The 26,698-nt window shown below is 47.3% G+C and overlaps 3 protein-coding genes across 5 annotated transcripts in view; 2 read left to right on the top strand and 1 right to left on the bottom strand.

Moving 5' to 3' along the window:
- LOC129124582 (mitogen-activated protein kinase kinase kinase 3-like) overlaps nucleotides 1–11,192 on the top strand; it is an 82,861-nt gene extending 71,669 nt beyond the window's left edge. For all 3 annotated transcript variants that reach the window (XM_077187678.1, XM_077187721.1, XM_054639626.2), the window contains exons 12-17: nucleotides 552–746; nucleotides 1,565–1,713; nucleotides 2,344–2,475; nucleotides 5,397–5,526; nucleotides 6,092–6,269; nucleotides 8,236–11,192. In XM_077187678.1, coding sequence (XP_077043793.1) covers nucleotides 552–746; nucleotides 1,565–1,713; nucleotides 2,344–2,475; nucleotides 5,397–5,526; nucleotides 6,092–6,269; nucleotides 8,236–8,464 — 1,013 coding nt within the window. In that variant the 3' untranslated portion in view covers nucleotides 8,465–11,192. The remainder of the gene's footprint in view (nucleotides 1–551; nucleotides 747–1,564; nucleotides 1,714–2,343; nucleotides 2,476–5,396; nucleotides 5,527–6,091; nucleotides 6,270–8,235) is intronic.
- A 976-nt stretch (nucleotides 11,193–12,168) lies between these two features.
- On the top strand, nucleotides 12,169–22,791 carry ACAA1 (acetyl-CoA acyltransferase 1). Its single transcript, XM_054646240.2, has 12 exons — nucleotides 12,169–12,401; nucleotides 13,168–13,261; nucleotides 13,516–13,573; nucleotides 14,399–14,478; nucleotides 14,917–14,959; nucleotides 16,437–16,535; nucleotides 17,027–17,107; nucleotides 19,151–19,341; nucleotides 19,430–19,609; nucleotides 20,394–20,449; nucleotides 20,931–21,076; nucleotides 21,685–22,791. The coding sequence occupies exons 1-12, from the start codon at nucleotides 12,213–12,215 to the stop codon at nucleotides 21,758–21,760; spliced, it is 1,293 nt and encodes a 430-aa protein (XP_054502215.1). The 5' UTR covers nucleotides 12,169–12,212; the 3' UTR covers nucleotides 21,761–22,791.
- Nucleotides 22,792–23,248: 457 nt separating this feature from the next.
- The window catches only part of DLEC1 (DLEC1 cilia and flagella associated protein), a 33,255-nt gene continuing 29,805 nt past the window's right edge, over nucleotides 23,249–26,698 (bottom strand). The window contains exons 36-38 of the mRNA XM_054644375.2: nucleotides 26,072–26,225; nucleotides 25,376–25,496; nucleotides 23,249–23,758 (exon numbers count right to left, since the gene is read on the bottom strand). Coding sequence (XP_054500350.2) covers nucleotides 23,650–23,758; nucleotides 25,376–25,496; nucleotides 26,072–26,225 — 384 coding nt within the window. The 3' untranslated portion in view covers nucleotides 23,249–23,649. The remainder of the gene's footprint in view (nucleotides 23,759–25,375; nucleotides 25,497–26,071; nucleotides 26,226–26,698) is intronic.

Here is a 26,698-nt window from a genome sequence, read left to right as displayed (position 1 = left end):
TCTCTGTTTTAAGCTGGTGAGCTCTGAGCTTTGGGGCCAACTCCATCATCTTTTTCCTGCTCATTCTTTCGCTGTGTAAGACTGCAAGTAGTGGGAGGCAAAAATTCCCTTGGGAAAAATGTACTGAGGACATGCAGGGAGCATATTGAGCTTTCCAGAATGAGCTTCATCTCTCACTGCCACCCCTGTGAAAGCAGGTCTGGCCCTGCTGTGTGGTCATTTGCATGTGGACTTAGGGGATGGCAAGGATAATTTTCAATGTAAATCTCTGCCTGTTCAGTGTTTAATTGTGATTAACAACCAACACACCCGTTGATGTAATTAAACGGTTGCAAACCCCTCTGGAAACATCTACATTAGATGTAATGCCTGCTGTTATCAACTCTTAAATTGAATTTAAAATCTTCAAGGCTTTGCTTCAGTTTCATTACACTTGCTTTGCTTTAATTTGAGGAGGTGAGGATCTGGGCAGTGATGTGAGAAGGTGGTGACAGGTGGATCCAAGCTGCTCTGTGTGTTCTGGCTGTCATTTTACCCCTTTTTCCCTGCAGGCCGGAGGACTTTCCCCAGGAGTTACTTCCCACAGGAGAACCTGTTTCAGCTTGTCCCTTCCAGCAGAACCAAGAGCTTTACTGGGGACAGCAAGCTCAGCACCTTGCAGTATGATGAATACAGGCCCAAGTGTTGGAACAATTTTGAAAAGGGTCTGCAGGCCTTCAGCACCTCCCCTACAAAAGCCAGGAACTGTGAGTGAACCAAAGCCCCAAGTGCCTGAGGCTTCAGGAGAGCTGGGATTTGGCACAAAATTGAGTTATTGTGACCTGCTGATTTACTAATTCCTGATGTTGCTGGACATCAGCTAAGCAGCCATGGGTAAACTTTGACTGCACCCCCACCATGAGGCACACTGCACCAGCTTGTGTGTCATGAGCAGGGTTTAGTACAACACCCTGTGTCTTACTCAGCCTTTGGCTGAGAGCTGTGTGGGGTCAGCTGGTGTACATCTTGCCAGGTTACAGGTGATTGCTTGTGTGTTGGACTGTCAGCTTCCCAGAAGACTTGGGATGTGGGAGCAAATGCATCCAGAGTTTCTGTTCCTTGGCTTGCATTACTGTCACCCCAGCACTCAAAGATGCTCCTCTGCTATTGCAAGACTGCCCATGGTATAGAAGCTGGTGCATTTTGGGGCTGTTTAGTGATGGATAACATCCAAGTCATAACCAGTGAGATAAAACTCCTCACTGGTCCCTGCCTTGGTTGCTGCTCAGCCATCCTGTAATCTGCTAAACACTCCCACAGCAGAAGGGAAATTCCAGTGTTGGCTAAGGAAACAGTTTTTAGAGGAAAGACTCTTAATGAAATTGGAATTTCCTGGGATTTGTTTCTGCTTTATGCTAATGCAGACTGGGAGACATTCCCCCCACACCAATAGCACCCGTATAGGTTTGTCCTGGTGCCCCTGGGAGAGATAGAGACTCACTGACTGCCCTGTAGGGTCAGGTGGACCCTGATGCTGAAGTCTCCCTGCTGTGCTCTTCTCTCAACCCTCTCCTCTCTCCTGTAGCCCTGCAGGCACCTGTGAACTGGAGGCTGGGGAAGCTGCTGGGAAGAGGAGCTTTTGGGGAAGTTTATCTCTGCTATGATGCTGACACTGGGAGGGAGCTGTCAGTGAAGCAGGTGCCTTTCGACCCTGACAGCCAGGAGACAAGTAAAGTGAGTACAGGGGCAGGGCTGTTCTGCAGCACCCTGGGGAGCTGTGGGCTGAGGGTAAGGTGTCCATGTCCCTGGGAGGCTGTGTGTGCAGGCAGGGTGTTGTTTCCCCTCTCTGGAGTAGTCCTGAATGGCTCTGGTGCTCTGGTGACTTCTGTGCCTCCCAGTTCCTTGGTTACATTGGCCTGCTCTGTGTCAGGTATCACCTCTTGCAGGTCTGTCTGATCTTCCTTAGTTTTGTTGCTCCCTTCACCTTCCTTGCTCCCTTCACCTTCTCCCCATTCTGCTCAGTGACTTTGTTGAAATCAAACAGATTTCAGAATCTGAAATCTTTCCAGAAAAACTCCTTAAACACTAATAATGATAATAATAATAATAATAATAATAATAATAATAATAATAATAATAATAATAATAATAATAATAATAAACCTGTCCAAAAGCCAAGCCCTGTCTTTTTCTTTGCCTTTCCCTTAGAGCAGTGCTCCTTATTTCTGAGCCTCATGTGGCCTGTGGCTTTGTGGACAGCTTCACAGCTTCTACAAAAACTGTGCTCAGCATGGAGCAGTATTTATATCATGTTCCCAAAGACACCATTCCCCTTCATCAGGAAGCCTGTGTGGTTTGTTACAGGAGGTGAATGCTTTAGAATGTGAGATTCAGCTGTTGAAGACTCTTCGTCACGACAGGATCGTGCAGTACTACGGGTGCCTGCGGGATCCTGAGGAGAAGAAACTGTCCATCTTTGTGGAATACATGCCAGGGGTAAGTGTGCTTCCTGCTAATCATTGTCCTGAGTGGCAGAAAACAGATTTAGAGTTTCCTGGATTTTGGTGAAATTTGTATCTGTCCAGCTGAGCTGTTTTATGGCTGATGAACCGAACCAAACCAAACCAGTGGATGCATCCCTAAGGCTTGGGAGAGCTTAGGGTGTGAGTCAGATGTCATGGTGAAGCCCCTCGACAAGCACTGGGTGAAAAGAAAAGCTTTGCAGGCAGGTTTTAGGTTTGAATCCTGAAGCAGGGTGTGTGCACAGTCTGGAATCTGAGCTTGGTGAATGTGGGACATGATCCAGATCCTGCTCCAAACACTGTGGCCTGAGCCCATCCTTGAGTATTTACTGCAACTCCCTGCAGGACAAGCTAATAGTACAACTGTCCACCCACAGCTGTCACCAATTATTTGTGGCTTTCAGCACGTGTGCATTAAAACAGTGGTATTCATTAGAGTCTTCTGTTGAGGACAGAGCTTTTTGTGGGCAGCATTATCCTCTTGTGTAGGAGTGGCTTCATTTGTGGCTTTGCTGATATAGGATGAAATAGTCATGGGGAAAAAAGATCAGAATGCTTTGAGGGAATTTAAGCAGCGGCTTGAGAATGTGCATGGGTGAGTTGAGCATCTCTTTGTGTTTGGGAGCTTGTGAATTACATCAGCCATTAGACTGATGGTGTAAAACAGCATAATGCTATTTACATTGCTGGAGGATGTGTTCTCCCAAGTCTCTTCTGTCCAGCTGGATTTGTTCCCCAGAGTGTGGGAGAATAAACCCTTGTTTATACAGAGATTTGTAAGGTCAGAAGGGACAATTAAGTCATTTGGTTGCAAATAATTTTAGTAGTTAAGTAAATGTGCTAGAGGCTCTCTGAATGCATCTTGCATGTGATTGATCAGGTGGACTTCCATGCCTCTGAGTCCCTTCCATACCCTGTCCTCCCTCTATCCCTGTGGGCATGTTGCCTTCAAGCCCTGCCACAAGGCATGGACCCAGAGGAGTAAATCCCAGGAATTCCAGCAGTCCCCTTGCTGATGTTTGTTAGCAGCCAGGAAACCAGCATTCGATGCTGGGGCAGTGTCCAGCAGGGCTGGAAATTCAGTGTTTGTTTTTTTAAATGATAAAGCTGAGCTCTGACCAAATACAGATTGACTTTGCTGCTGCAACAACAGCTCATTTGACAAAAGCAGCTTGGGGCTCTGGTTTCCAAGGCCAGTGGAAGTGAGGGAGTTCCCAAAGCTTGCAGGACAGCAGCTCTGCAAAGCTGGGTCTGGCCAAGCTTCCAGTTTGAGACAGTCAGCTTGGCAAAATGTTCAGAGGGCCAAGTTTGGATGCACCCTGATGCTGCCATTCTTTTGCTGGCCTCAGTTAATAGCTGACTCTGTAGTTTCTGTCCTGTCCATAAACTGTTTTTTAAATTATGCTTGGAAAACAGAATGGTCCATTTGACCACAGGCCTCAAAGAACCAGTTTCCCCTTCTTGTTTGATATCCCCTCATCAGGGTGAGGGAGGGCAGGATAAGAAATCTGTTTTGGTTGTGGTGAGGGAATGTACCCTGCATACAGGTTATATTGAGAGGGTCATTTAGAGCATCTCAGGTTGCCTCAGCAGTGCTGAGAAAGGAAAAGGAGAGGCCCATCCACAGGATCACCACCAGCCTCAAAAGATGCCAAAACAGTAGCTGGGCAGAGCAACAGCAGAGATGGGTGGATGTGGAAAAGCTGATACAGTTGGATGGGCTGGCTTGGAGCAGAGCAGCCACTGTTCCCAGAACAGGACTGGCAATCTTGGATCAACCCCAGAGCTGCAGGACAGACAGAAACAGGATGGGTTTCCCCTCCCACTTCCCAGCTAACCTGAATACTGGAGGCAGAGCTGAGTGTGAACCCCAAATCTGCCTCTGGTTCATCCCTGCCAAAACCCAGCTCTGGCACAGTGAGACACATCCATTTCCAAGTGGCCCAAAAATACAGCTATAACCAAGGGGATCAACCTGCTGCAGATGATAAATGTCTGCACCCCTGCTCCCTTTCCTCTTTGATCAATACCATCAAACCAGTTTGAGCCTGCATGCCTGGGTCAGAAATTCAAGGACTTGTAAATTATCTACTCTGGGTGGTCTTGGTGCAGTCCCTTTTGGGGCTGGTTGTCCCTCATGGCTGTGGGTGTTCCTTCCTGTGTAGAGTTTTGGGAGGAGGCTTTCAAAGACTGACTCATTATCTTGACCCTAAAGAACTGGCTCTCTGCAACTCCCTGCAAGGAGATTGTAGACAGGTAGGAGTTGGTCTTTTCTCTCAGGTAACAAGTGATAGGAAAAGAGGACATGGCCTCAAGTTGCACCAGCAGAGATTTTTATACTCTGAAAACTAGAAACAATTTCTTCACTGAAAGGGTTGTCAAGCATCAGAACAGGCTGCCCAGGGAAGTAGTGGAATCACCCTCATTGGAAATGATCAAAAACCCACATGGTTTAGTGATGGACCTTGCAGTGCTGGGTTAATGATTGGAATGTATGGTCTCAGAGGCTTTTTTCCAGCCTTAAAGAGTCTATGAATCTAATTAATCCAGTTGATCTTCTCATTTGAGTTGTAATTCCTCATCGGTTCGGTCCTTCTCAGTGAGCTGTCAGTGACCCCCCTGCAGCCACTAGAGGGGGAAAAAGGTCTGTGCTGTTGGCAGGAGGAAGCTGTGCCAGGCACCAGCTTGTGTCACCTTCATCTCCCCAGGGATCTGGGACACGGGCACAAGTCTTTGCTCCGTTCACCACTTAGTGGATTTCTGCTGTTCCTACAAATAAGGTTTGGGGGCTTTTTTGAGCTGGAAGATAGAGTGGTCAGGAAGGTTTAAGAAGTTGCTGTGATGTGATGGTTTCTCTGGTCCTTACAGGTGGTGTGTGTTGTTTCTTTGCAACAGGGCTCAATAAAGGACCAGCTGAAAGCTTACGGTGCTCTGACTGAGAATGTCACACGGAAATACACCAGGCAGATCCTGCAGGGAGTCTTCTACCTACACAGCAATATGATTGTCCACAGGGATATTAAAGGTGAGGGCATAATACAGAGGCTTCTTGCTTGCTTGGCTTTGTTCAGCCCAGCCTCCCCTGCCCCAGTGCAAATCCAGCATAGTGCTGGGATCTGCTATTTGAAGTATTTTTGCCCCTGCCTTTCACCAGATTGAGCCATGAAAATCTTGAGCAGGCAGCTGAAACCAAAATCTTGGGCTGTTTTCTCTCTCAAGTGATTGCTGTTAACTGCCCTTACATGTCTGAAAATCTGGTGTAACATAGCCAGTAACTGAGAGGCTCTGCCATTTGGAGAGGTCTGAAGCTGCTTTCTGCTGTCTGTGGCAGGAGAATCTGTTGGCCCCCATGCACTGCTCACTTTTGGGAAACCTGCTGAATGAGGGGATGCTGGTGGGAGTCAAACCTCTTGGAGAGCAGCTGCCTTAGGAGAGAAGGATTGGAAATGATGCTGAGTCCAGCTCCACCACAGCCCTTTGGGCTCCCCCCTGCCTGGCTCTTTGCCTGTGCCATTCCTGCTCTCCTCACTGTAGCCACTTCAGGTTCCTGTTTCATTTCTTGGGGGTCTTGTCTTTGCTTCTCATCCCAGGTGCCAATATTCTGAGAGATTCTGCTGGAAATGTGAAACTTGGAGATTTTGGGGCCAGCAAACGCATCCAGACCATCTGCATGTCTGGGACTGGGATTAAATCTGTCACAGGAACACCATACTGGATGAGCCCAGAGGTTATCAGTGGAGAGGGCTATGGAAGGAAAGCTGATGTGTGGTAAGGAACACAGTAAAAACCCCACCACTGCTACTTAAATCCAACAATCCTTTTGGGAAGCTGTAATAAGAACAATAGGTATATCTAGTTGCTGGAAGCAGTGCAAAGGATGGAAAATAGGAGATACATGTTAGGATCAACTGTGCAGATATCCAGTGTAAAACTATAGTAGCTAAGTTCCCAAAACAGGAGCACTCAGAATCACAAGTTGCTTTTGGAAACTCTTGTCTTGTGTGAGTCTCACTCCAGCTCATCCCCATAACTGCTTTTTGATTCTGGAAAGCAGGTTGATAACAAAGCTCACTGAAAGACTGTTGAGTTTTGTTGGCCCTGATTTTGGGTTCACTAAGCTCAGAGGCTCAGGGGATCTTCATGGTCTTCCCAAATGTGCTGCTGGATGTTTGCATGTGGCTCAGGCACAAACACAACTGAAATCATTGTCTTCTTGTGAATGTTTTGATCTGTGGAGGATGACAGATGGAACCTGGAGGAATTGGGATGACACTACTAATCTTCCCAGTATGAGGAAGAAGCAATGTCTTCCCAGTGTGCTTTCTGTTGGGTGCCCATGCAAAGAGGGTCAACAAAAAATAATCCTTCCAAGAGGACCCTAATTGGGTGGGAAAACCTAGAAAGTCCTTAGCAGGTGTCCATGTGCCCTGCACCATCTGCACTGGCTGATGGGAGGCAAATGATTATTTTTAAATTTTTTAGGATCAATAGGATAGATTTAATTTTTTTAGGAACATTCATGAATAGAGGTGGCAGAGTATCTCTGCTGAGACCAGGATTCTTGAGCAAACTGAGGGAAACCTCTCAGGCTCTTTGCTGCTCATCCCACCTGCTCCTCTCAGGCACATCTCAGAGATGAAGTTGGATGTAGGCAAACATTTGATTCTGGCTCAGCTTCCCTGGGAACTACATGATATTGTTGAAATTGTGCTGTCTGAAGCTGTTCATGGATTTCCCTTCAGGGGATGCTCCAGTGAGCTTCCAGTTAACTTAGTATCTCCCTGAGCTTTTATGAAACTTAGTAGCCTGAGAAGAGGAGGCTTAGAGGTGACCTTATTGCTCTCTACACCTTCCTGAAGGGAGGTTGCAGACAGGTGGGGTTGGTCTCTTCCACCAGCAGCACTGACAGAACCAGAGGACACAGTCTCCAGCTATGTCAGGGAAGGTATTGGTTGGATATTAGGAAGAAAATTTTCACCAAAAGAATAATAAAGTACTGGAGTGCTCTTCCCAGGGAGGTGGTAGAATCACCATCCATGGGTGTGTTTAAAAAAAGACTGGACATGGCCCTTGGTGCTATAGTCTGGTTGGGGTGTTAGGGCATAGGTTGGACTCAGTGATCTTGGAGGTCTCTTCCAACCTCATTATTCTGTGATTCTGTGATCTGTAAAGTGGGCAGAGAAGCCATCAGCTTTAAGGGCAAGGCTTGTGCATCCACTCAGAGTTGAGTGCCAAGGACCTGTGTGACCAGGGAGCTTCAGGGGACCAGACATTCCAGGGCTATGTGCCCATCTCCCACAGGTTTGCTCCCTTTAGGCAGGCACAATCCTAGAGCTGGTTAGACTTGAGCTGCAGCGTGATGGAGTTTATGGGTCCCCAAGACAAGGGAAGAGATGAGAATCTTGACTCCATGTTTCAAAAGGCTGATTTATTATTTTATGATCTATATTATATTAAAAGAAAATGATATACTAAAAGAACAGAAGAAAGGATTTCATCAGAAGGCTAGCTGGACCTGTGACTGGTCATCAAGTAAAAACAACCACACGAGACCAATCAAAGATGCACCAGCCACATTCCACAGCAGCAGCAGATAATTATTGTTTGCATTTCGTTTCTGAGGCCTTAGTTTCTCAGGAGAAAAACCCTAGCAAAGGTATTTTTCAGAAAATATGTCTGTGGTACTGCAGTGCCGCCTCCCCAGTCCCTCACGCTGTGCTCGGCCTTGTTGCAGGAGCGTGGCCTGCACCGTGGTGGAGATGTTAACGGAGAAGCCGCCCTGGGCAGAGTTCGAGGCCATGGCGGCAATTTTTAAAATCGCCACGCAGCCCACCAACCCCCAGCTCCCCGACAGCGTCTCCAGCTCCTGCCGCAACTTCCTCAAGCAGATCTTCGTGGAGGAGAAGCGGAGGCCGACGGCCGAGGACCTGCTGAGGCACCCCTTTGTCAACTGCGGGCTCTGAGCGCTGCCAGCGGGGACGGGGAGCGCCGTGTGGGGAGGTCGGGCCTCACCCGGGGCTGTCCTGACAGTCCCTCCTCGCTCGCTGCTGCCTCGGCCCCGCCGCCTTGTTGGATTTTCAAGCTGCGCTCGGGACTGTGGGGAATTCAGAGCGAGGGATTTCCCGGCCTTGTGCGGGTGCTGGACCACGGAACCTCCCTGCTGCCAGCGGTACCGGGCTCGTCCCCCCTCGCCAAGTAACTGCTCTCTTGGGGGAAGTGTGGCAAATGGGAAATGTCCCCTCAGCGAGCGGGGAAAGTCCCCTCAGCGATGGGGAGTGTCCTCCCGGCTAGGGGGAAGTGTCCCCTCAGCGAGTGGGGAATGTCCCCCCAGGCAAGTGGGGAATGTCCCCCCCAGCGAGCGGGGAATGTCTCCCTCAGCGAGCGGAGAATGTCCCCACCGGCAACGGGGAAATGTCCTCCCCAGCGAGCGGGGGATGTCCCCTCAGCACGGCGGCGGTGCCGGCGGCATCCCCTGGAGCGGTGGGGGAATGGGATGCTCAGCAGCCATCAGCACCTTTCGCAGAGGAACAGACAGGGCCTTCAGCCAAGCCGGAGGAGATGATCCTCAGACCGCAGAGTCGGGGGGACCTGGGCGTCCCCGTTCACGAGGGGACCGACCCCGCTGGAGCGGCCGGCGGGGCGGCGTTTCACACTGTCCTGTGCCTTACGCGGTTACAATCAAGGAGTGATGCTCGGCTCGGATCTGGTGTGAGGATGCAGCAGCCGTGTTGACTTTGCCTTGGCGTGTGTGTGTGCGTGTGTGTGAGTCTGGGAACCAGGGGGTCTTCTCGGGGTGCAGGAGGTCTCTGCCGGGTACGCCCGCGGACGGATGCCCGGGACCCCTGCCATGGGCTGAGGGATGGGTAAACGATGGTGGTGGTGGTGGTTAAATGCTGTGTGGGCAGGGCTGAGCAGCAGCCAGGTTGTGCTGGGAGCCATCAGGATTCACGTGGGAGCTGAAGGGGATCTCAGCAAGGACAGCTTTGCTCATAGCCACAGTTCTGCTGAGCCATTCCCCTGCTGCTGCACTGGGGTTGGAAAGATGCCATCGTGTTCTGGAAATGGAGCTGCAGGGAGAGCCCAGTGCATCTCTGTAAAACCCAAGAGAGTGCCTAAAATTAGGCAGAGAGGACTGATGCCTGTGAATCTGGGTGAGTCCTCCTCCAGGCACCTCTTCCTCTGTGCCTTGTGGACCATCCCCAGGTACAGGGAAGGGGAGCATCTCTTCCATGATGATGCCCGAAGCAGCAGCTGCAGGACAATGGAGCCCCAGACTGGGAAAGCGGAGCTGCAGCAGTGGAGGGCAGCTGAAAGCAGATTCCTTCCCTCAGTAGGTTTGAAGTTGTATGAGAAAATGGGCCAGTCAAAAGCAGAGCTGAGCTACAGCCTCTGACCAGCACTGCCCTGCTGGAAAACCTGGGCAGGAAGCACACACAGAGTCCCTGGAAGCTAGTTAATTAATTAATCAATCAGATCTTGGGGGGTTTGGGATAAATTAATTGCACTATCCTACCTCCCCTTCTCTGCTGCATTAGCTCTTTCCACTGACTCAGCAAAGGGTCCAAAAAGCAGTTACCAGGAGGCTCCATCCTCAGGCCACTGTGTCAGACACAGGTTTATTTTAATGCTGGTTTTCAGTGAAAATGAAAAGTGTTACTTAGACTTAAGAGGAAAGTGACAAATGGGTTGTTTGTGTGAACACGTCCTTGAATTGCATCACTGATGTGGTGGTGAGAGCATATCCATGTCCTCAGCTCTGAACAGAGAAGCAAGATTTCAGAGCCTGCCCAGTGTAGCTGTGGGTGTCATTTCTGGAAACATTCAGGGTCAGGGCTTGGAGCAACCTGGTCTAGTGAAAAAGTGTCCCTGCCCAATGGCAAGGGGTTGGAATGAGATAAGCTCTAAGGTCCCTTCCGACCCAAACCATTCAAAGATTTCATGATTTCAAGGATGAGTTCCGTTTTTAAAAAAACAACACTGAGTATTAGGGCAAATTAAAAGAAATACCTAAAAGAATTCCCTATAAATCTGTCTGAAAGCTACTGAGGCCGTTTATTCCAGGCCAGGTTCCGGGGAAGCTGGGGGGCAGTGCAGGAGCAGCACTGGGGCTTGTGTCAGTCAGCCATGTGGGTGATGGGCAGCTCCCCATGAGGAGGGGAAAAGTCTCCTTTTGCTGAGGGGGATGAAGAATTTTATTCTGTGAATAGGACCAAATCCATCAGTCTGGTCAGTAATATGGGATGGATGGAAACAAACACAAGGGGAAAAAAAATCGGCATTGTCTGGGAACGGGTTTGGCAGAAGAGGGTAACAAAGTGTGTGTTCACCAAAGCTAAAAAAAAAAAAAAAAAAAACAAAAACAAAAAACCATTTTTAAGCTGTTTTCTCTTCTTTCATTAAATCTGTTTGGTTTTTCTCAGCCCTTCAATGGTGGGAGGGTGTTTCCCTTCTTTCCAAAGATTTGAGAGCCAAAGGGGGCTCCTGGCTGCCCCAAAATGCTCCCAGGGCCCTCAAACCACCTCAATCCTCCCATGGATGGATGTGGCTCGTGTGAGTGTGTGTGAGTGAGTGTGAGTGTGAGACACTCCTCAGGTGCCTTTGCCTTTCTGGTTTGTAAAACCCTTGCAGTGTTCTGATGTACAGAATGGAACTAGGAAAAGCAAATGGAATTATTCTACCATGTAAAGTCATTTTCTGTTTGTTTGGTTTGGTTTTATTTTGTTTTGCCCGTAGCGGGCCCTGCGGCTTCCCCTGTGCACTGCTGCGTGTCCGTGGAGAAATAAATTCCTTTTGGGGGGTGGGGTGGGGCAGGACACGGCAACAGGCTGTCAGGAGAGTGCTGCCATCACCATCCCTGGAACTGTGGATGTGGGATGTGGTTTGGTGATGAGCATGGTTGGATTTGATGATTTTGGAGGTCTCTTCTATCCTTAATGACTCCACGAGCCTGCATTCCTACTGCCTGTCTGTCCCCTGCTCAGAGGCAAAGCCCCTTCCCAACAGCACAGCTCCCAGCAAGGGTGGGGGGCACAGGGGGCATTGGTGTCACCATCCTGGGGGCAGTGACAAAGCTTGGATGGTTCCTGGCTTTTTCTGGAACAGATGGATCTCTGCAACTCTCTGAGCCAATGGATCTGCGTGTCCCTTTGTCCTGACAGTCTACCTTGGACTCCAAATGCACAGGATTTTGTGCTTCTAAACCTAATTTTCCTTTATTTGAATTAATTTCTTTTTATTTTAAAAATTGGAGTATTTTTCCTTAGTTCATCTTAATTTTCCAACTCCTCCCCTCATTCCCCCATTTTCTCTGCCCTATTCCTTTCCCCCCCTTTCTCCCTTTATTTCCCCATTCTTCCTTTTTTCTTCCTTCTTCTTCTTCTCCTTCTTCTTCTTTCTTCTTTTTTCCTTTCCTTTTTTTGGTCCTCTTTTTTGTCCTTTTTCCCACCTTTTCCCCTCTCCTTTTTCCCTCTTGTTTTTCTTGGTTCCCTTTTTTCCCTTTTCCCCTCCTTTTTTCCTTTATTTCCCCCTTTTTATTTTTTCTTTCTCTTGGTCTGTTGGCTTCGCGGGCGGAGCGCGGTTTAGCCCCCCCGGGGGAGGGGCATGCAAATTAGCAGGGCGGGGAATTCAAATGAGCAGAGACGCTGCCCCGCTCTTCGGTATGCAAATGAGGAGGCGGGCTCATGCAAATGAGCGAGGCGCTCCCGTGACAAGATGGCGGCGGCGGCGCGGCGGGCACAGCTGGTGCTGGGGCACTTGGCCGGGGCCGCGCCGGGCCCAGGGGCCGCGCCCAGGGCCGTGCCGTGCTCCGGGGGCCCCCCGCGGGCCGGCAGCCCCGACGATGTGGTGGTGGTGCACGGCCGCAGGACCGCCATCGGCCGCGCCCGCCGCGGCGGCTTCAAGGTACGGCCCGGGGGATCCTGCCCGCCGGGTCCCCACAGGGGCTTGGCATCCCCGCTGGGAATGGGCTGCCCCCTTCTTCGCCTCCCCTCCTGGGTGCTGGGCCCCTGCTTGACCCCCAGACACCGCTGCTGTGCTCTGGAAGAGTAAATCCCAGCGCTGTGTGATGGTTTTAATGCTCGGGGTGGCAGTGGATGCCGGTGGCATCCCCCGAAGGAGCCGGGCAGCGGTCACAGTCCGCTGTCACCTGCCCTGCCACACGGAGCACCCCCGGTGTCCCTCACCTGCACGGCTTGGCACGGACCTGCCACGCTTCTGGGACCTTCTCATTCACAGGGTGCTGGGGAAGAACACGGTGCCAGGCTGACCCCAGAGCGTGCTCCTTGTTCACTGTCACCCTTCCAAACAGGTCTCCTCATGCTGGCGGTGCTCCCCACCGGCTGAGCGGTCACCCCTGCTTCTTTCACAAAACAAATGGGGCTCCATTTGCTGGGTCTTGTCACATAAATCTCTGTAGTTGTGTGATTTTGAAGGCCCTGCAGAGCGTGTTCCTATAAATCCAAGGAAGGTGAGAAAGCAGCCTGTGTGTTGCAGGGCCTGAAGGAAACCCGGGGTAAAAACATGCAAATAATTCCACTGTGGTAGGGAAATAACAACCACAGTGAGCTGAGGAGTGGAGTAAAGCTGGCCTCTGAAGTGCTCTGAGGGTGAACTGGTGACAGGGCACTTACTGGTGTTCACTGGTGGTGCTGATCCCCTGTGCTTTTAGGACACAACACCTGATGAGCTGCTGGCTGCTGTGATGACAGCTGTCCTTCAGGATGTCAACCTCCGTCCTGAGGTGCTGGGAGACATCTGTGTGGGTGAGTGACAGCCTCTGCCTGGTGAAACTCCTGCTCTGGACAGCCCTGTGGGACAGGCTCCCCATGTGGGATACTCACAAATCTCCTGGGGCTGCAAGGGATTAGTGTGTAACATTAGGTTTTCATGCCTGTCCTCCTGGTGGTGGGGCTCTGACCTGGTGCTGGGCAGTACCGAGCTGTGGTGATGGGAACATCCCTTCAATGCCTGTGAGGGGAGTGCAGCCAGTTGACTGGAATTGTGTCTCTGCATTCAGGGAATGTGCTGCAGCCTGGAGCTGGTGCCTTGATTGCAAGAGTTGCACAGTTTCTAAGGTAAGCTCTCAGCCAGACTGAGGTTCTTCCTCTCCTCATTGAGCCATGGAGCAGCACAGGGTCAGAGATTGCAGTGGGGCTCATGCACTCCCAGGAATTGCAGCAAATCACCTTTTGCCTAGAAACTGGACTTTGATTGAGCTCTGAGTGCTGGTGGCAAAGAGACAGGGAGGCAGGTGAAGCTGTTTGATGTGTTTGTGCTGCCTGTGTTGGGCTTCTGAGAGGCACACGATGTTCTGTGGGCTCCCAGCTGCACTCTCTGAGGCTGCACCTCTCTCTGCTGCTCCCAAAACCATGGATGGGCTCAGATCTTTCTGTCATTGCTCAGTGCTGGTCAGTGGCTTGTACTGAGCTGGATCCCAGATTCCAGAGATTTCTGCTGGATCCCAGATTCCAAATAGTTCAGTCAGTTCCTGTTGCCATTCTTTGCTTCTGTCAATCACTGCACAACTGCCACTTCAAAAAGGTGCAGGCACAGCCTGCCATAATTATGAATATTATGAATATTGCAGAACTTTTCAGGGTTTCTGGCCTGGGTCAGAGCTCAGGATCTCCAGGGCAGGGTGTTGCTTACAGAGCACCTTCTGAAGACAGACCCATGGGGAAACAGCACTTGGAGCCACTTGCAGGTGAAGTGAGGAAATTATCTTTGAACTTTGCTTTCCCTTGGTGCAGGACCAAATAGATCACGAACTGGATAGAGGGATCTGCCTGGAACTTGAGGGTTAAAGTTTAATCAGGTGGATTCATGCACTCTTTAGAGCTTTGGGTTGTTGCTGTTTGTTTTTATCACTGAGTCTTTGCCAACATTCCCTTGTTTTCCAGTGGCATTCCAGAGACAGTGCCGTGCTCCAGTGTGAACAGGCAGTGCTCCTCCGGGCTGCAGGCCATTATCAACATAGCTGGTAGGTGTTGTGGGCACTGGCATCAGAGTTGATGCCTGTCCCACCCCAAGGGCTCAAGCCTCCTGTCCTCCAGAGTCTCTGAAGAGTGAAACAGTGGTAATATCTTGTGCTGTAGGGAATTTGCAGTGTGGTATTAGCTAAATACTTTTATATCCTTGAGTGGCCGAGTTTATCCCTAGAGAAGTGACTTGGTTTTCTGGGGTAAGTTCCACCATCACCTCCATATCAGGCAGCTTCCAGAAGAATCCTTCCAGCTCTGTCTGGCCCCATGTTAGCCTTCAGCCCCATCAGCTCCTTGGCCTGGCTCTCTGGCAGGCAGGAGGGTGAGGAAAAGCCCATTTGGCTGTTGTGGGTGCTCAGGTGTTTGGAAGCTGCAGCTGGGCTGGAAATGCTTTTGCTCCTGCTGACAGTAAGAACATTTATGCACTGCTGTTACAGGTGGCATCCGAAATGGATCCTATGACATTGGCTTGGCCTGTGGGTAAGGAAGTATTTTCATAGTGCTTGCTTAGGCTTCCTGAAGGTAACACTGTCCCTGTGCAATAGCCTGCCAAAAAATTAGCTTTATAGCTAATCTCCAATTAACTAGCCTCTTGAAAGACTCTCTCTTGGATGAAGAAATTAATATCCTATGTATGCTAATCAGTGTTCTGCAGACATACAGGATCTGTTCTGTGCTGGACACATGAGCTGTTCTGTGCTGCAGTCCTAACATCACAAGCTGTGTTTATTTTTTGGAGGATTATGTAAACATTAGGTTGGTTTTGGGGAAATACTAGTGACCACATACACATTGACTTCAGAAGGAGTGAAAAAAAACTATTCAGTAATCTTGAGGCCAAAATACTGGGTTTCTCTTTTTTTATAACTTGATGATTCTAATCTGTCATTAATTATTACTGCACACAGTAATGTCCACCAAGATGTTGTGCTTAAAGGGACTGATGGCCTTTGCACCCCTTGCTGTGCCAGACACTGGGTTTTGCTGTGGGAAGCTCTCTGGCCTCTGCTCTGTAGAAGACATACAATCCATAAGTTACAAATAGCTTTTGGGAGCTGGGTTTATCCCAAGTCTTATTCTTCCACAGAGTGGAGAAACCCTAGATTCAAACACAAGAAACAGGAGCTGGGGTTTCACTTACTTAAAACCCAGTCCTGTGCCTTCCTTCAGGAGCAGATGCAGCTGAAGTCAATGATGGAGTGTCCCATCTTAGAGCTAATTAGAGTTTAAATTGCTGATAGCACTTAGTACAAGCTGCCTTACTTTCTGCTTGCCTTTCATTTTCTAGGAGTAGTTTCTTTGTTATTTATTTTTCATGAAGGTATTTGTGTGGTGCAGAGTAGAATTAAACTCTCTTCCCATTGTGGGCTTCATGATCTAGATTGACCTTACAAAAGCTCATGAGTCTTGAGTGATGGCTTTGTATTTCTGCAGTAAATTTGAGTATCTTCAATGTGTTAATTCATTTGTGGGTTAAAGATTGCACCCTGTGGGATCCATGTCTGAAATTCTTTCTATTGCAAAATACAAATGGTGCAACTCACTGAAATCTCTTTGCTATGGTTTGCTCAATACTTCTTTTTCTACTGCCAACCTGTTCTTAAGATCTGAGTGGTATTTTTATGTCTGTTGGCAATCTCACTGAAAACTCCAGCCCTTGAACCTCATTATGTTTGAGGACAAATGTGCCAGAATCATAGCAATTCCTTCCTAGCTGTGGAAACACAAGAAATTAACTGCTGACATTGGTATCCTGTTCTAGTGAAGCAAGAACCAATTGAATCTCACAATCTGTTTTCATTTCATAATAATTCTTAAATTGATGATTAAAGAGCTTCTGCCTCAGCCAGTTCCTAATTAGCAGCTGTGTTTCTGTGGGATAATGGGAAAGCATGTTGTCAGGATACTGAGTTTTGATCAGTCTTAATGGAGCAATTCTAATTTTTCTTGTGTTTAGAGTGGAAACAATGTCCCTCAGAAGTGCAAATAACCCTGGTGATATCAGTTCCAGCATGATGGATAACCCCAAAGCTCGAGATTGCCTTATTCCTATGGGGTGAGTGTTTCCCCTTCCCACAGTTTAAGGGTTTAACAGATGCTGTCTCCTCAGTGACACCACAGTTACAAATCAACCTGAATGTGGTGAGCTTGGAGCTGTGTGTGTTGGCATCCTTGGCTGTGGTGGAAGATTAATGATGTGAAATGGGGGGAAATCATCAACTCTGATCAAAGATTTTCTTGTCTTAAGATCAATGGCTTGTTGAGCAAGGAGAACAGATTTGAACCTTGTTCTGGTCCTAGATTGGATTCAGGATTAGCTTCTGCCAGCAGTTCTGAGTTGAGAAGGCAGCAGTTGGTTTCAATGTGGCCATTCCTGCTTTTACAAGTCTGAGTGTCATTTTGTGTGACTCCAAGGACAATCTTGTGCTTCATCATATTTTGGCTTTCAAGCTAAAGCCATTGCTTATACCTTGTGTGATCTTAGTGGAAGCCAGTGCAGCTCCATGAGATGTGTCCTTGGATTAACTCTGTGATGTTTTTCCCCAGAATAACCTCAGAAAATGTGGCAGAGAAGTTTGGAGTTTCCCGGAAGAAGCAAGATGCCTTTGCCTTGGCTTCCCAACAAAAGTAAATGCTGGTTTTGTTAGTCTTTTGGGGTTTTTTAACCTTTTAGTTAAGAAATAAGAACAGCTAGAAAACACACTGCTACTTCCTGGTGAAGTGCAGCCTTTGTGTTGCCTTCCAGTCCTTAACAGTGAGCAAAGAAGCCTGAGGGGGTCCAGCTGAAATGCAGTGTGGGGTTGTGGGTGATGGGGGAACTGGAGTCCAGAGCTGGACTGGGATTGTGGGATCAGTGATCTCACACAAGTATCACTGGGCACACAGACCCTGAACAGTGAGTGCCCTGCTTGTTCCAGCATCCAGAGGTTCCGGCCCATGGCAGTGGGGGTGAAACTGGATGATCTTTAAGGTCCCTTCTAACCCAAACCATTCTGTGTTTCTGTGACAGAACCTCAGGGAGGTTTCTGGAACGAGTGCCTGGTGAGGTATTTTCATAGTGGCTTTGGCTCAGGATCACTGGAACCTGAACGTGGGAGCAGCAGCAGGAGGAGCCTTTCCCATGAGGGAATATTTGACTGTGGCTGTTGGTAGGGAACTGCTGAGCTTGTGAGAAGAGTGGCTTGTCCTCAGTGCAGGTGTTTGGCTCTGAGTGAGTCCAGTCCTACCTCTGATAACCTTCCTCTGGGTTAAATCACTGCCAAAATCAACTGACCCTGGAATCTGTGGGGCTGTGCTGCCAGAGCAGTGGCAGGTGATAGGATAGAGTTCCTGCCATCAAAGAGTTAAACTTGCTTTCAGAGCTCTGTCCAGGCATCAGTCTGGTCCAATTATTTATCTAACACAGGAAGCCACTGCACAGGGTAGTTAACCTTTAAATTCCGGCCCTGCTGCTCAGGGAACTTGGCATGCCAGCCTTTCTCACTGCCATGGGACTGATAACCAGAAGGGTTTGTGAATGTGATCCTTGCTCACATGAGGCAAGGGTGACTTTCTGGCCTTGGTCTCAGGATATCTGTGGAGTTACTGACCTGTCCTTCAGCCCTTTGCTCCAATTCTGACTTACCTGGGAGCATTGAATATTTTCATTTTTTATGGGTAAAAGTGCAAAGTGATGAAGGGATAAAACAAACTTTTAGTCTCCAATTGTATTCTCTGAAGTATTCACCTCTGGAAGGTAAATCTAAATAAGCTCTGCTTATTTAAATTTTTAAAATATCTTGCTGATAGGAGACATTAAATCTACATGGCTTGAGCTGATTCTTGTTTAGTTAATTGTATTCTGCCTGGTCATGACAGTTGTTGACTGCTGCTAGTTCAGGGTTCATTTATTTTCTTACGGTTGTGATGTGGCTGTACCCCTGAAAAAAATAAAACTTCACGTTGGATGCTGGTGGTGGTCAGTCAGGCAGAGAGGTGCTGATGGGAACAGAATGGGGATATTGCTCTGAAATCTGTGATCCAGATTTAGGGACAATGCCCATAATGTTGATTCAGAGGTAAAAAGTTTGTTTTTCCATGAATGGAAGTAACAATTTGCCTGTTTGTCTTGTCACTCAGTGATGATGTACCAAATCCTCTTGTATTTGCAGGGTTCCCAGACGAAGGAAGGAATGATGAATCTAACTTTATGTTTTTACAAGGCTAATTTATTATTTTATGGTACTAGAATATATTAAAGAATACTATACTAAACTATACTAAAGAATACAGAAAGGATACAGACAGAAGGCTAAAAGATAATAATGAAAACTTGTGACTCCTTCCATAGTCCCGACACAGCTTGACTGTGATTGGCCATTAAGTCAAAACAATTCACATGAAATCAATGAAACAATCACCTGTTAGTAAACAATGTCTAAACACATTCCAAAGCAGCAAAACACAGGAGAAGCAAATGAGATTATATTGTTTTCCTTTTTCTTTGAGGCTTCTCAGCTTCCCAGGAGAAGAATCCTGCGCAAGGAAATTTTTCTAAAAAATATGACAGTAACAAAATCCCACCTTAGTTCATTCTCTAACTGCTTTCCTTCACTTTAGTTCTCCTGCACTTCACCTCCAGAATATTTTAACCTTTCATACTTTCATACACCTTTTTTTTTTTTTTACCAGAGCAGCAAAAGCTCAGCAGATGGGACTGTTTAAAACAGAGATTGTTCCAGTGAAGACCACTGTTGCAGATAATGAGGGCAACAAAAAAACAATCACTGTGCACCAAGATGAAGGGATCAGACCCTCCACAACACTGGAAGGCTTGGCAAAGCTGAAACCTGCCTTCAAAGAGGATGGAAGCACTACAGCAGGTGAGCTCAGCTGTTCCATTTGTGCTGTTCCTCTGGTTTACCTGCCTTTCCTGGAACAAAAAGCATGTTAACAGGTCTCTTCCAACAGGGAATGCCAGCCAGGTCAGTGATGGAGCAGCTGCTGTTCTCCTGGCAAAACGTTCCAAGGCAGCACAGCTGGGACTGCCAGTGCTGGGGGTGCTGAGGTCCTTTGCTGTGGTGGGAGTGCCACCTGATGTGATGGGCATAGGGCCAGCCTATGCCATCCCTGTTGCTGTGGAAAAGGCAGGTGAGAACCTTCTGGCATTCAGGCAAAGCAGATCAGACTCCTTGCACTGAGATTTAAGGTTATATTATTCAAGCTTGTGCAGCTGTTGGCCCCAGGAACAGTGAAGTTAAATCTGAAACTGTAAAAAAGGTCCTGCCTCAGATTGTTGCAATGCCTTTGCCTTGTACTGGTGTGTAAATTGTCATTCACTCACCTTTGAGAAGCTCAGGAGTAAATCCCTGCACAGACTCAACAAGAGTTGACATGTGGCAAGAGTTGACATGTGGCAACATGATTCAGTGCTCACTTAGTGCTGTTTTCTCTCCTTTATTATGGCCAATGTTTAGGGGGTGGTTTTGTGTTTGGTTTTTGGTGTTTTTTTCTCTGTACAGTTTTGTCATCTTACTTAGGTTTTTTAGCACACTCATTGGGTTAACCAGCTTTTCTAGTTGGTGAGCTGATTTAGCCTGGCCTGGCTACAGTCCCATGCCCACCTGTAGCTTTATCTTCCACTCTCCAAACACCCTTCAATGCTTAATCCCTCTGCAGAGAAATCACACTTAATCTGAGGAAATTTGGTAGGCTCAGTGGCACAGTGCCATGAACTGGGATGTTTTGCAGTCTTTAGACACTGCTGTACATAAACTTGTTCAAGTGTAGATACCCCACATGGAGCTAAGGCTCCTCTTTCTTAGATGGAGTAGAACTGGAATTCATGGAGGGAGGCTGTCAGGCAATTGCTCTCTTTGATATAGTCATGAGGCAAAAGGATCTCCTTTTAACTCCTGACTTATCTGGCCCATAGGTCTGACTCTGAATGACATTGATATATATGAAATTAATGAAGCCTTTGCAAGCCAGGTGAGTGAGCATCATGTTTGTGTTGCTGCATTGCTTGGCAACTGAGTGTATTTCAGTTTGATCTCCAGGTTGAGATTTTTAACTTGTTCCACATATTACATCTTCAGCCAAATGTTAATAACATGTGCAGACTATTTTCCTTTTCCTTCAAATAAAAATGACCAGGGCATTGCTTATACAGCTTAATATTAGGAAAAAAAAAAAAGTCCACTAAGTAAGAATTGGCTATTGTGCTCTCATACCAACTTGCAACATCTGTTTCATCAGGTCTGTGATTTATTGTCAGGTTGTCTGAATGTGTGTGGGCTCATTTTGAGATAAGTGAACAGTTTTAGCTCACTTCTCTGCCTTGGATCAGTTCCACTCCTTTCCCCTGAGAACGATGGTCGAGCTGGGCTCAGGCCTCTGAGCTGCAGGAGGAGAGCTGAGAACTAAGGGAGACAAGAGCACCTGCATGAAATCCCTCCCTGTGTCTTTGCAGGCTGTGTACTGTGTTGAGAAGCTGGGCATTCCCATGGAGAAGGTGAACCCCCTGGGAGGAGCCATAGCCCTGGGACACCCCCTGGGCTGCACCGGGGCTCGGCAGGTCGTCACTCTGCTCCATGAACTGAAGCGCAGAGGGAAGAGGTGAGAGCTCAGCATCAGCACTGCCTCACACCTGCTGCCTGTGCAGCTCCCACAGGCTCAGGGGCACCAGGTTGGGTTCAGCTTCCTCCATCCCTTGGGTGAGGTATCTGTCCCTTTGGGTTCAGCTTCCTCCATCCCTTGGGTGAGGTATCTGTCCCTTTGGGTTCAGCTTCCTCCATCCCTTGGATGAGGTATCTGTCCCTTTGGGTTCACCTTCCTCCATCCCTTGGATGAGATATCTGTCCTTTTGGGTTAAGCTTTCTCCATCCCTTGGATGAGGTATCTGTGCCTTTGGGTTCAGCTTTCTCCATCCCTTGGATGAGGTATCTGTCCCTTTGGGTTCAGCCTCCTCCATCCCTTGGATGAGGTATCTGTCCCTTTGGGTTCAGCCTCCTCCATCCCTTGGGTGAGGTATCTGTCCCTTTGGGTTAAGCTTTCTCCATCCCATGGTTGGCTCTGAACCTGAATTCCCCGGGGCTCTCCTAGTGAAACAGGAGAGCAGCAGACAGCTCAAATTTATTGTATTCTTTATTTTTATCTTTTCCTTGGATGATGTGAACCTGAGCTGTGTTTTTCTTTTCCTTAATTCCACGTGCTCTTTGTTTCAGAGCCTATGGAGTCGTGTCCATGTGCATTGGAACTGGCATGGGAGCTGCAGCCGTGTTCGAGTACCCGGGGAAGTGAAGTGAGCTCCAGTGCTGACACAACACCACCACAGCTCCCTCTCTGCCTTCCCAAGGCCTGGCAAGTGATTGCCACTGAAATCAAGTGGGTTCTGGGATTTGTTACTAGATCTACAAATTTTAGGCAGAAATTGTGAAGTAGAATTAATGGTGCAGTTCTGCAAAGAAGGTGAGGAAATGCAGAACTGGCACATGGCTTCCTGACATAACTAATTAGCTCAGCTGAAATTCAACTACAGCCCCTGGTGTGATGATTATGAATGATGTGGTGATTATTTTAAATTTAATTGATCGTTTTACTCTGTGAATATTACCAAAGGGTAATAGTTCATGGGACAGTATTTTTGTGTGACAAATTGGCAAAAAGAGTCATTCAAAACAAAGACATCAGTCCACATGAAAAGACTTTTCCAGCATTTCCTTAAAAGGTTTCACCATTTTGTAAGAAGTTTAAAAGAGCTTGTTTTGAAGCAAAGACTTGACATCCTTGCCTTTACAACTGTGTCAGAAGTTGTCTGTGTGTTAAATTGTCCCTACACTGGAGGATGGGCTGTAGCTTGCTGCTGGTGGAGCTGCTCTGAAGCGTCTCTCCAGTGGGACAAAGTGGAAGGACTGAACATAATTTCCACAGGAAATGCCTGAATGGAAAGGTTCTGGTGAATTGCTAGAAGCCAGGATTGGATGTGGCCATTCCTTCTTTTACATGTGTGAGTGTCAGTTGTGCGAGTCCAAAGACAATCTTGTGCTTAATCATATTTACCTACCTAACATAAAGCAAATGGCAGCATTATTTACTGCAAGCACTACATGAACATCAGTGACAGCTCAGCCCTTCAGTGCTAATACAAACATGTTCTGTCTTGTGTCTTTTGTCATCCCTTATTTCTCCTCTTGTCTGAACAGAAAGATCACTGAAACTCAGCTCGAAAAAGAAATTTACTCATTGCTGCTTTGAATTTGTAACAAACTGAAGTTCTTTGTCCTGACTTTCGTTTTTGCACTTAATAATACAATTGGGTTCTTGCAATACAATTGTTTCCTTTTTATGATGATTTTGAGTTGAAGGTCATGATGAGTTAGAGCTCTCTGATATTTTCACAATCCCATGCTGAAACCTGTCTCACCCAGCAATCACACAGACCCTTAGAGCCAAAAAACTGAATTATTTAGAGGGAATAATGAGCCATTTATAAAAGCCTTTTATTTAGTGGAAGTGGAAAATTTAACAAACTCAGAAGTGGGAATTCCAGTGACCTTTAGCTAAAATAATACTAAAATAGTTTAAAGAGAAGTGAGAGTAAATGGGAACCATGTGGGGGGAAAGAATGAAATTGAAGAAGGGTTCCTCCCTCTTGCTGAAGGGGATGTTCTCAAGGCCCAAGCATGATGAAACACACAGGTTGGTAATTTTCCAAGGAGACCAGGGAAAGTTCTCTCTTCCCTTTTTCATGTAAGGCACTGAGAAAACAGCCTGGGAAATGCTGGCCTATTCATCAATTCTTGTTTTATTATGTGCCAATGTCCATTTTAATGTCAAACAAATAAATGAGGCAAAACAAAAGCTACTTTAAGGTATGAATAGTCTTTAGCTGTGATTCAAGGTATGCTGGGCTCTGCAGAGGGCTTTGGCCTGACTTACACAGCTGCTTTGCAATTTAAAACCTTGTTCTGTGCCTAAGGCTGAGCTTATCACAGCAATAAAAGTAAAAGTACACAGTGTGATTGTGACTGGTTAAGGTACCATGAGAATTTCTTTCCTCATAACCTAAATTTTCATTCTGCTAAAAGTCCAGTCCCTACTAAAAACAGAAGTAGATGAAAATACAGGCTCAGCTGCTGGCACATCTGCATCCAACCTGTTACCTTGACATTAGTCCCACATTGTCCTGCTTAATGCACCTTCCCACAGTGCACTCCTCTCCCTCTGAGGTGCAGCTTGCAAGGCTTCTCTTCCAGCATTCCAGAAATGGTCACAATTGCTTCATAGTCAGTGTTGCTCCTAAAATGCACAGCAAAAGTTTACAGCTACATGCAGTCCTGTGTTTAGGGATGAGATGAAAAGGGGACAATGGTGTCCTAAGAATGCTCCAAGTCACAAGCACAGGTCACTAATGTCAGTGCCAAGTCCACAGGGCTGTGTTCCATGGGTACAGTACATGGTGTTTGAAAGGGATGTTCAGATCTGTGCCTGAAGACATTGGATTCATGTTTTGTAAGAATGAGAATACCATCCTACTTGGGAAATTCTGGTTTAGGTGAATAAATGAAATGAAGCTCTGCTGAGAGCAAACACCTGCACTGCCTTGATGGGAAAACTCCTCCCTGTGACAAAGTTTGAAGGGAAAAGTTTCTGTCACTCCTCTTGAGACAAGGGGCAGGCAGTGGAGTCCAAATTGTAAATTAACATTAAAAAGGTTACAACAACTCTAGTTTTGCACTAAGTTGAAGAGCATTATTTGCCCAAGGCTAATGCCACTCAGTGCTCCTGAGACTTCCCTGTGAAGGATTTCTCTGTGTCCAAGTGCCAGCTGTTGTAAGGGCCTGAGGCAAATGCCTGTTCTGTCAGTCTTTGTTTTTTCCTTCTCATAAAACAGTTCTCCTGCAGAAAGACCACTGAACTGGGGAGGTGAATTATTAAAATCACCTCACACCTTGCATGTAATTATCTCCTACTGCCACACTGATCCCACACTCTGCTGTGTTGGGAATTCATTCTATGGAGCCCCACAGATGAGCTGGTTGCTAAACAGAAACATCTTTGCTTTCTGGTATTTCCAGGCATTTTCAGCCATGCTGATTAGTGCATTTGTCAGATAAAAAGAAGTGCTTCAGGCATATTCAGCAGAATTCCAGAAAAATATAGGCAGTCAGGACCCTGGGGAGGCTTCTGGACCACCATGCTCCTCTAAGTAGGGACAGTTTAGTGCAGCTGCTCAAGGCTCCATCCCACTGCAGTATCAGTGGCTCCACTGATGGAAAGCACTGGATTGTGTTCCAAGGAGATGGGAATTATGGCAATAACTCACCTATAGTTTGCTTGAAATTTCCCTGTCAGCAGTTTTCAGAGCTCACTGAAATCATTGGATAGACTTATTTTAACTTGCTGCCACCATGTGATAACCTCAAAAAATACTTTGTAATGAAAAATGATTTTTTTTTTTACATGAGTTGCATCTCCCGAATCAGAACAAAGAAATTAAAGTCTTTTGGTCATCATATAATCATGAAATGTTTTGGGTTGGAAAAGGCAGCAAACCTCATCTTCTTCCAAGCCCCTGCAGGAAAACCTTCCACTAGAACAAGTTGCTCAAAGCCTCATCCAGCCTGGCCTTAAACAGTTCTAGAGATGGGGCAGCCACAGCTTCTCTGGGCAGCTGTGCCAGGGCCTCACCACCCTCACAGTGCAGAAGTTCTTTCTCATCTAACCCTGCCCTCTGGCAGTGTGAAGTCATTCCCCCTTTCCCATCACTCCAGGCCTTTGTCCCAAGTCCCTCTGCAGCTCTCCTGGATCCCCTTTAGGCACTGCAAGGGGCTCTGAGGCTCCCCAGAGCCTTCTCCAGGCTGAACAAGCCCAGCTCTCTGTGGAGAGCACAATTCCAGTCACAGTTAACTGTACCTTGCAGCAAAGCTGATCTGCAGAATCTCTCTGGTAGGTGCCTCCCCTTCACGTGCCTCCAAAATGCCTTTGGTTGGGAAGATGGAAAATACTTGCATGGTTTTAGGGCTTTTCTGTTCATCTGCAGTGGAAGGGGCAAATGTCAAACAAAGCCACAGAACACCCTCTAACTGTGTCCAGCAAGTAGCACTCATGGCAATGCTGAGCAACTAACACATCATGTCTCACACTGTCAGGGTTTCTGTGCATGTGCCCAGACTGTTTTCATCTTCTAATCAAGGGCAGTGATCAGTGGTCTCCACATTGAAATAATAAGGCCCTGATCTTCTTTCCTCTGGAATCTGTTATTAACATCTATTATTAACAGCATTAGGCTCATGCTCAAACAACCCATGAGGAGCTGCTGGTTCTTGTTGCCCCTCAGGACTGATTTATAAATGAGCAGAGCATGTCCAAGAATTCTGAGGGCTGAGACTCAGTCTTTTGGTTAGATGTGGAGTAACTGCTGAAATCAGTAGTGGTACAATAATGTCAAAAAAGGGAGGGGAAAGAGAGGAAGGAAAAAGCCCACATCAGTGAGAACAAAAGCAGACCATGTTTGCACCCAGGATCATCACATATTGCCCCTATATTGAGTGAGTGCATGCAGTCTTAGTGAAACTCTGTCATAAGGAAATCAATTGCAAAACCAAATACCCAGCAAAGCAGTCCAGTAGCTTCTGCAGCCACTCCTGTTATACAGGAAGACATGTTCTGTCTTGGTCTGTGCAACAAAGCAGGTCTGGAAATCAACCCTGTCACAGGAGAGCTCCAGGACTGGAACAGTGAGGTAGGCAGTCACTGGGACCAGCTGCAAAACAGGGGAAAGGGAAAAGAGAATAAAACCCACCTCAGTTTTATAGAGTTTTAGTAATTCCTGCTCTAGCTGGATCATTCTTAACCCCAGCCACTGAATCAAGAATCATTGTTCTGTGTTCTTTCACACTAGAGTAAATTCTCATTCTACAGCCTTGAGTGAATAAGCTGTTGCTTGTGTGTTACTTTCTTGGGGCAGGTTTTCAAACCAGACACTGTGGTCTTAATGAAGTAACACAGAGTGAACATTCTCATTTGTTTTTAGGGTTTTCTGTGGAGCTGCAGACATTACAGCATCTTCTGGTCCCTCAGGACTGTGTATGGCCCACTGTGAGTCATTCAGTTTGTGCAGATTGCCCAAGGTTATGATTCACTTGACTGTATCTTAGGTATGGTGCTCAGTCTTACACAGGTCATGCCTCAGAAATACCTGGGTGAAAAGAAAATAGAAGTGCCTGCAGTGTGCTG

Source organism: Agelaius phoeniceus, chromosome 1 (assembly GCF_051311805.1).
Source record: "Agelaius phoeniceus isolate bAgePho1 chromosome 1, bAgePho1.hap1, whole genome shotgun sequence".
Taxonomy (NCBI): domain Eukaryota; kingdom Metazoa; phylum Chordata; class Aves; order Passeriformes; family Icteridae; genus Agelaius; species Agelaius phoeniceus.
The sequence above is the reverse complement of the archived record's forward strand: the minus strand, read 5'-3'. Positions and strand labels throughout refer to the sequence as shown.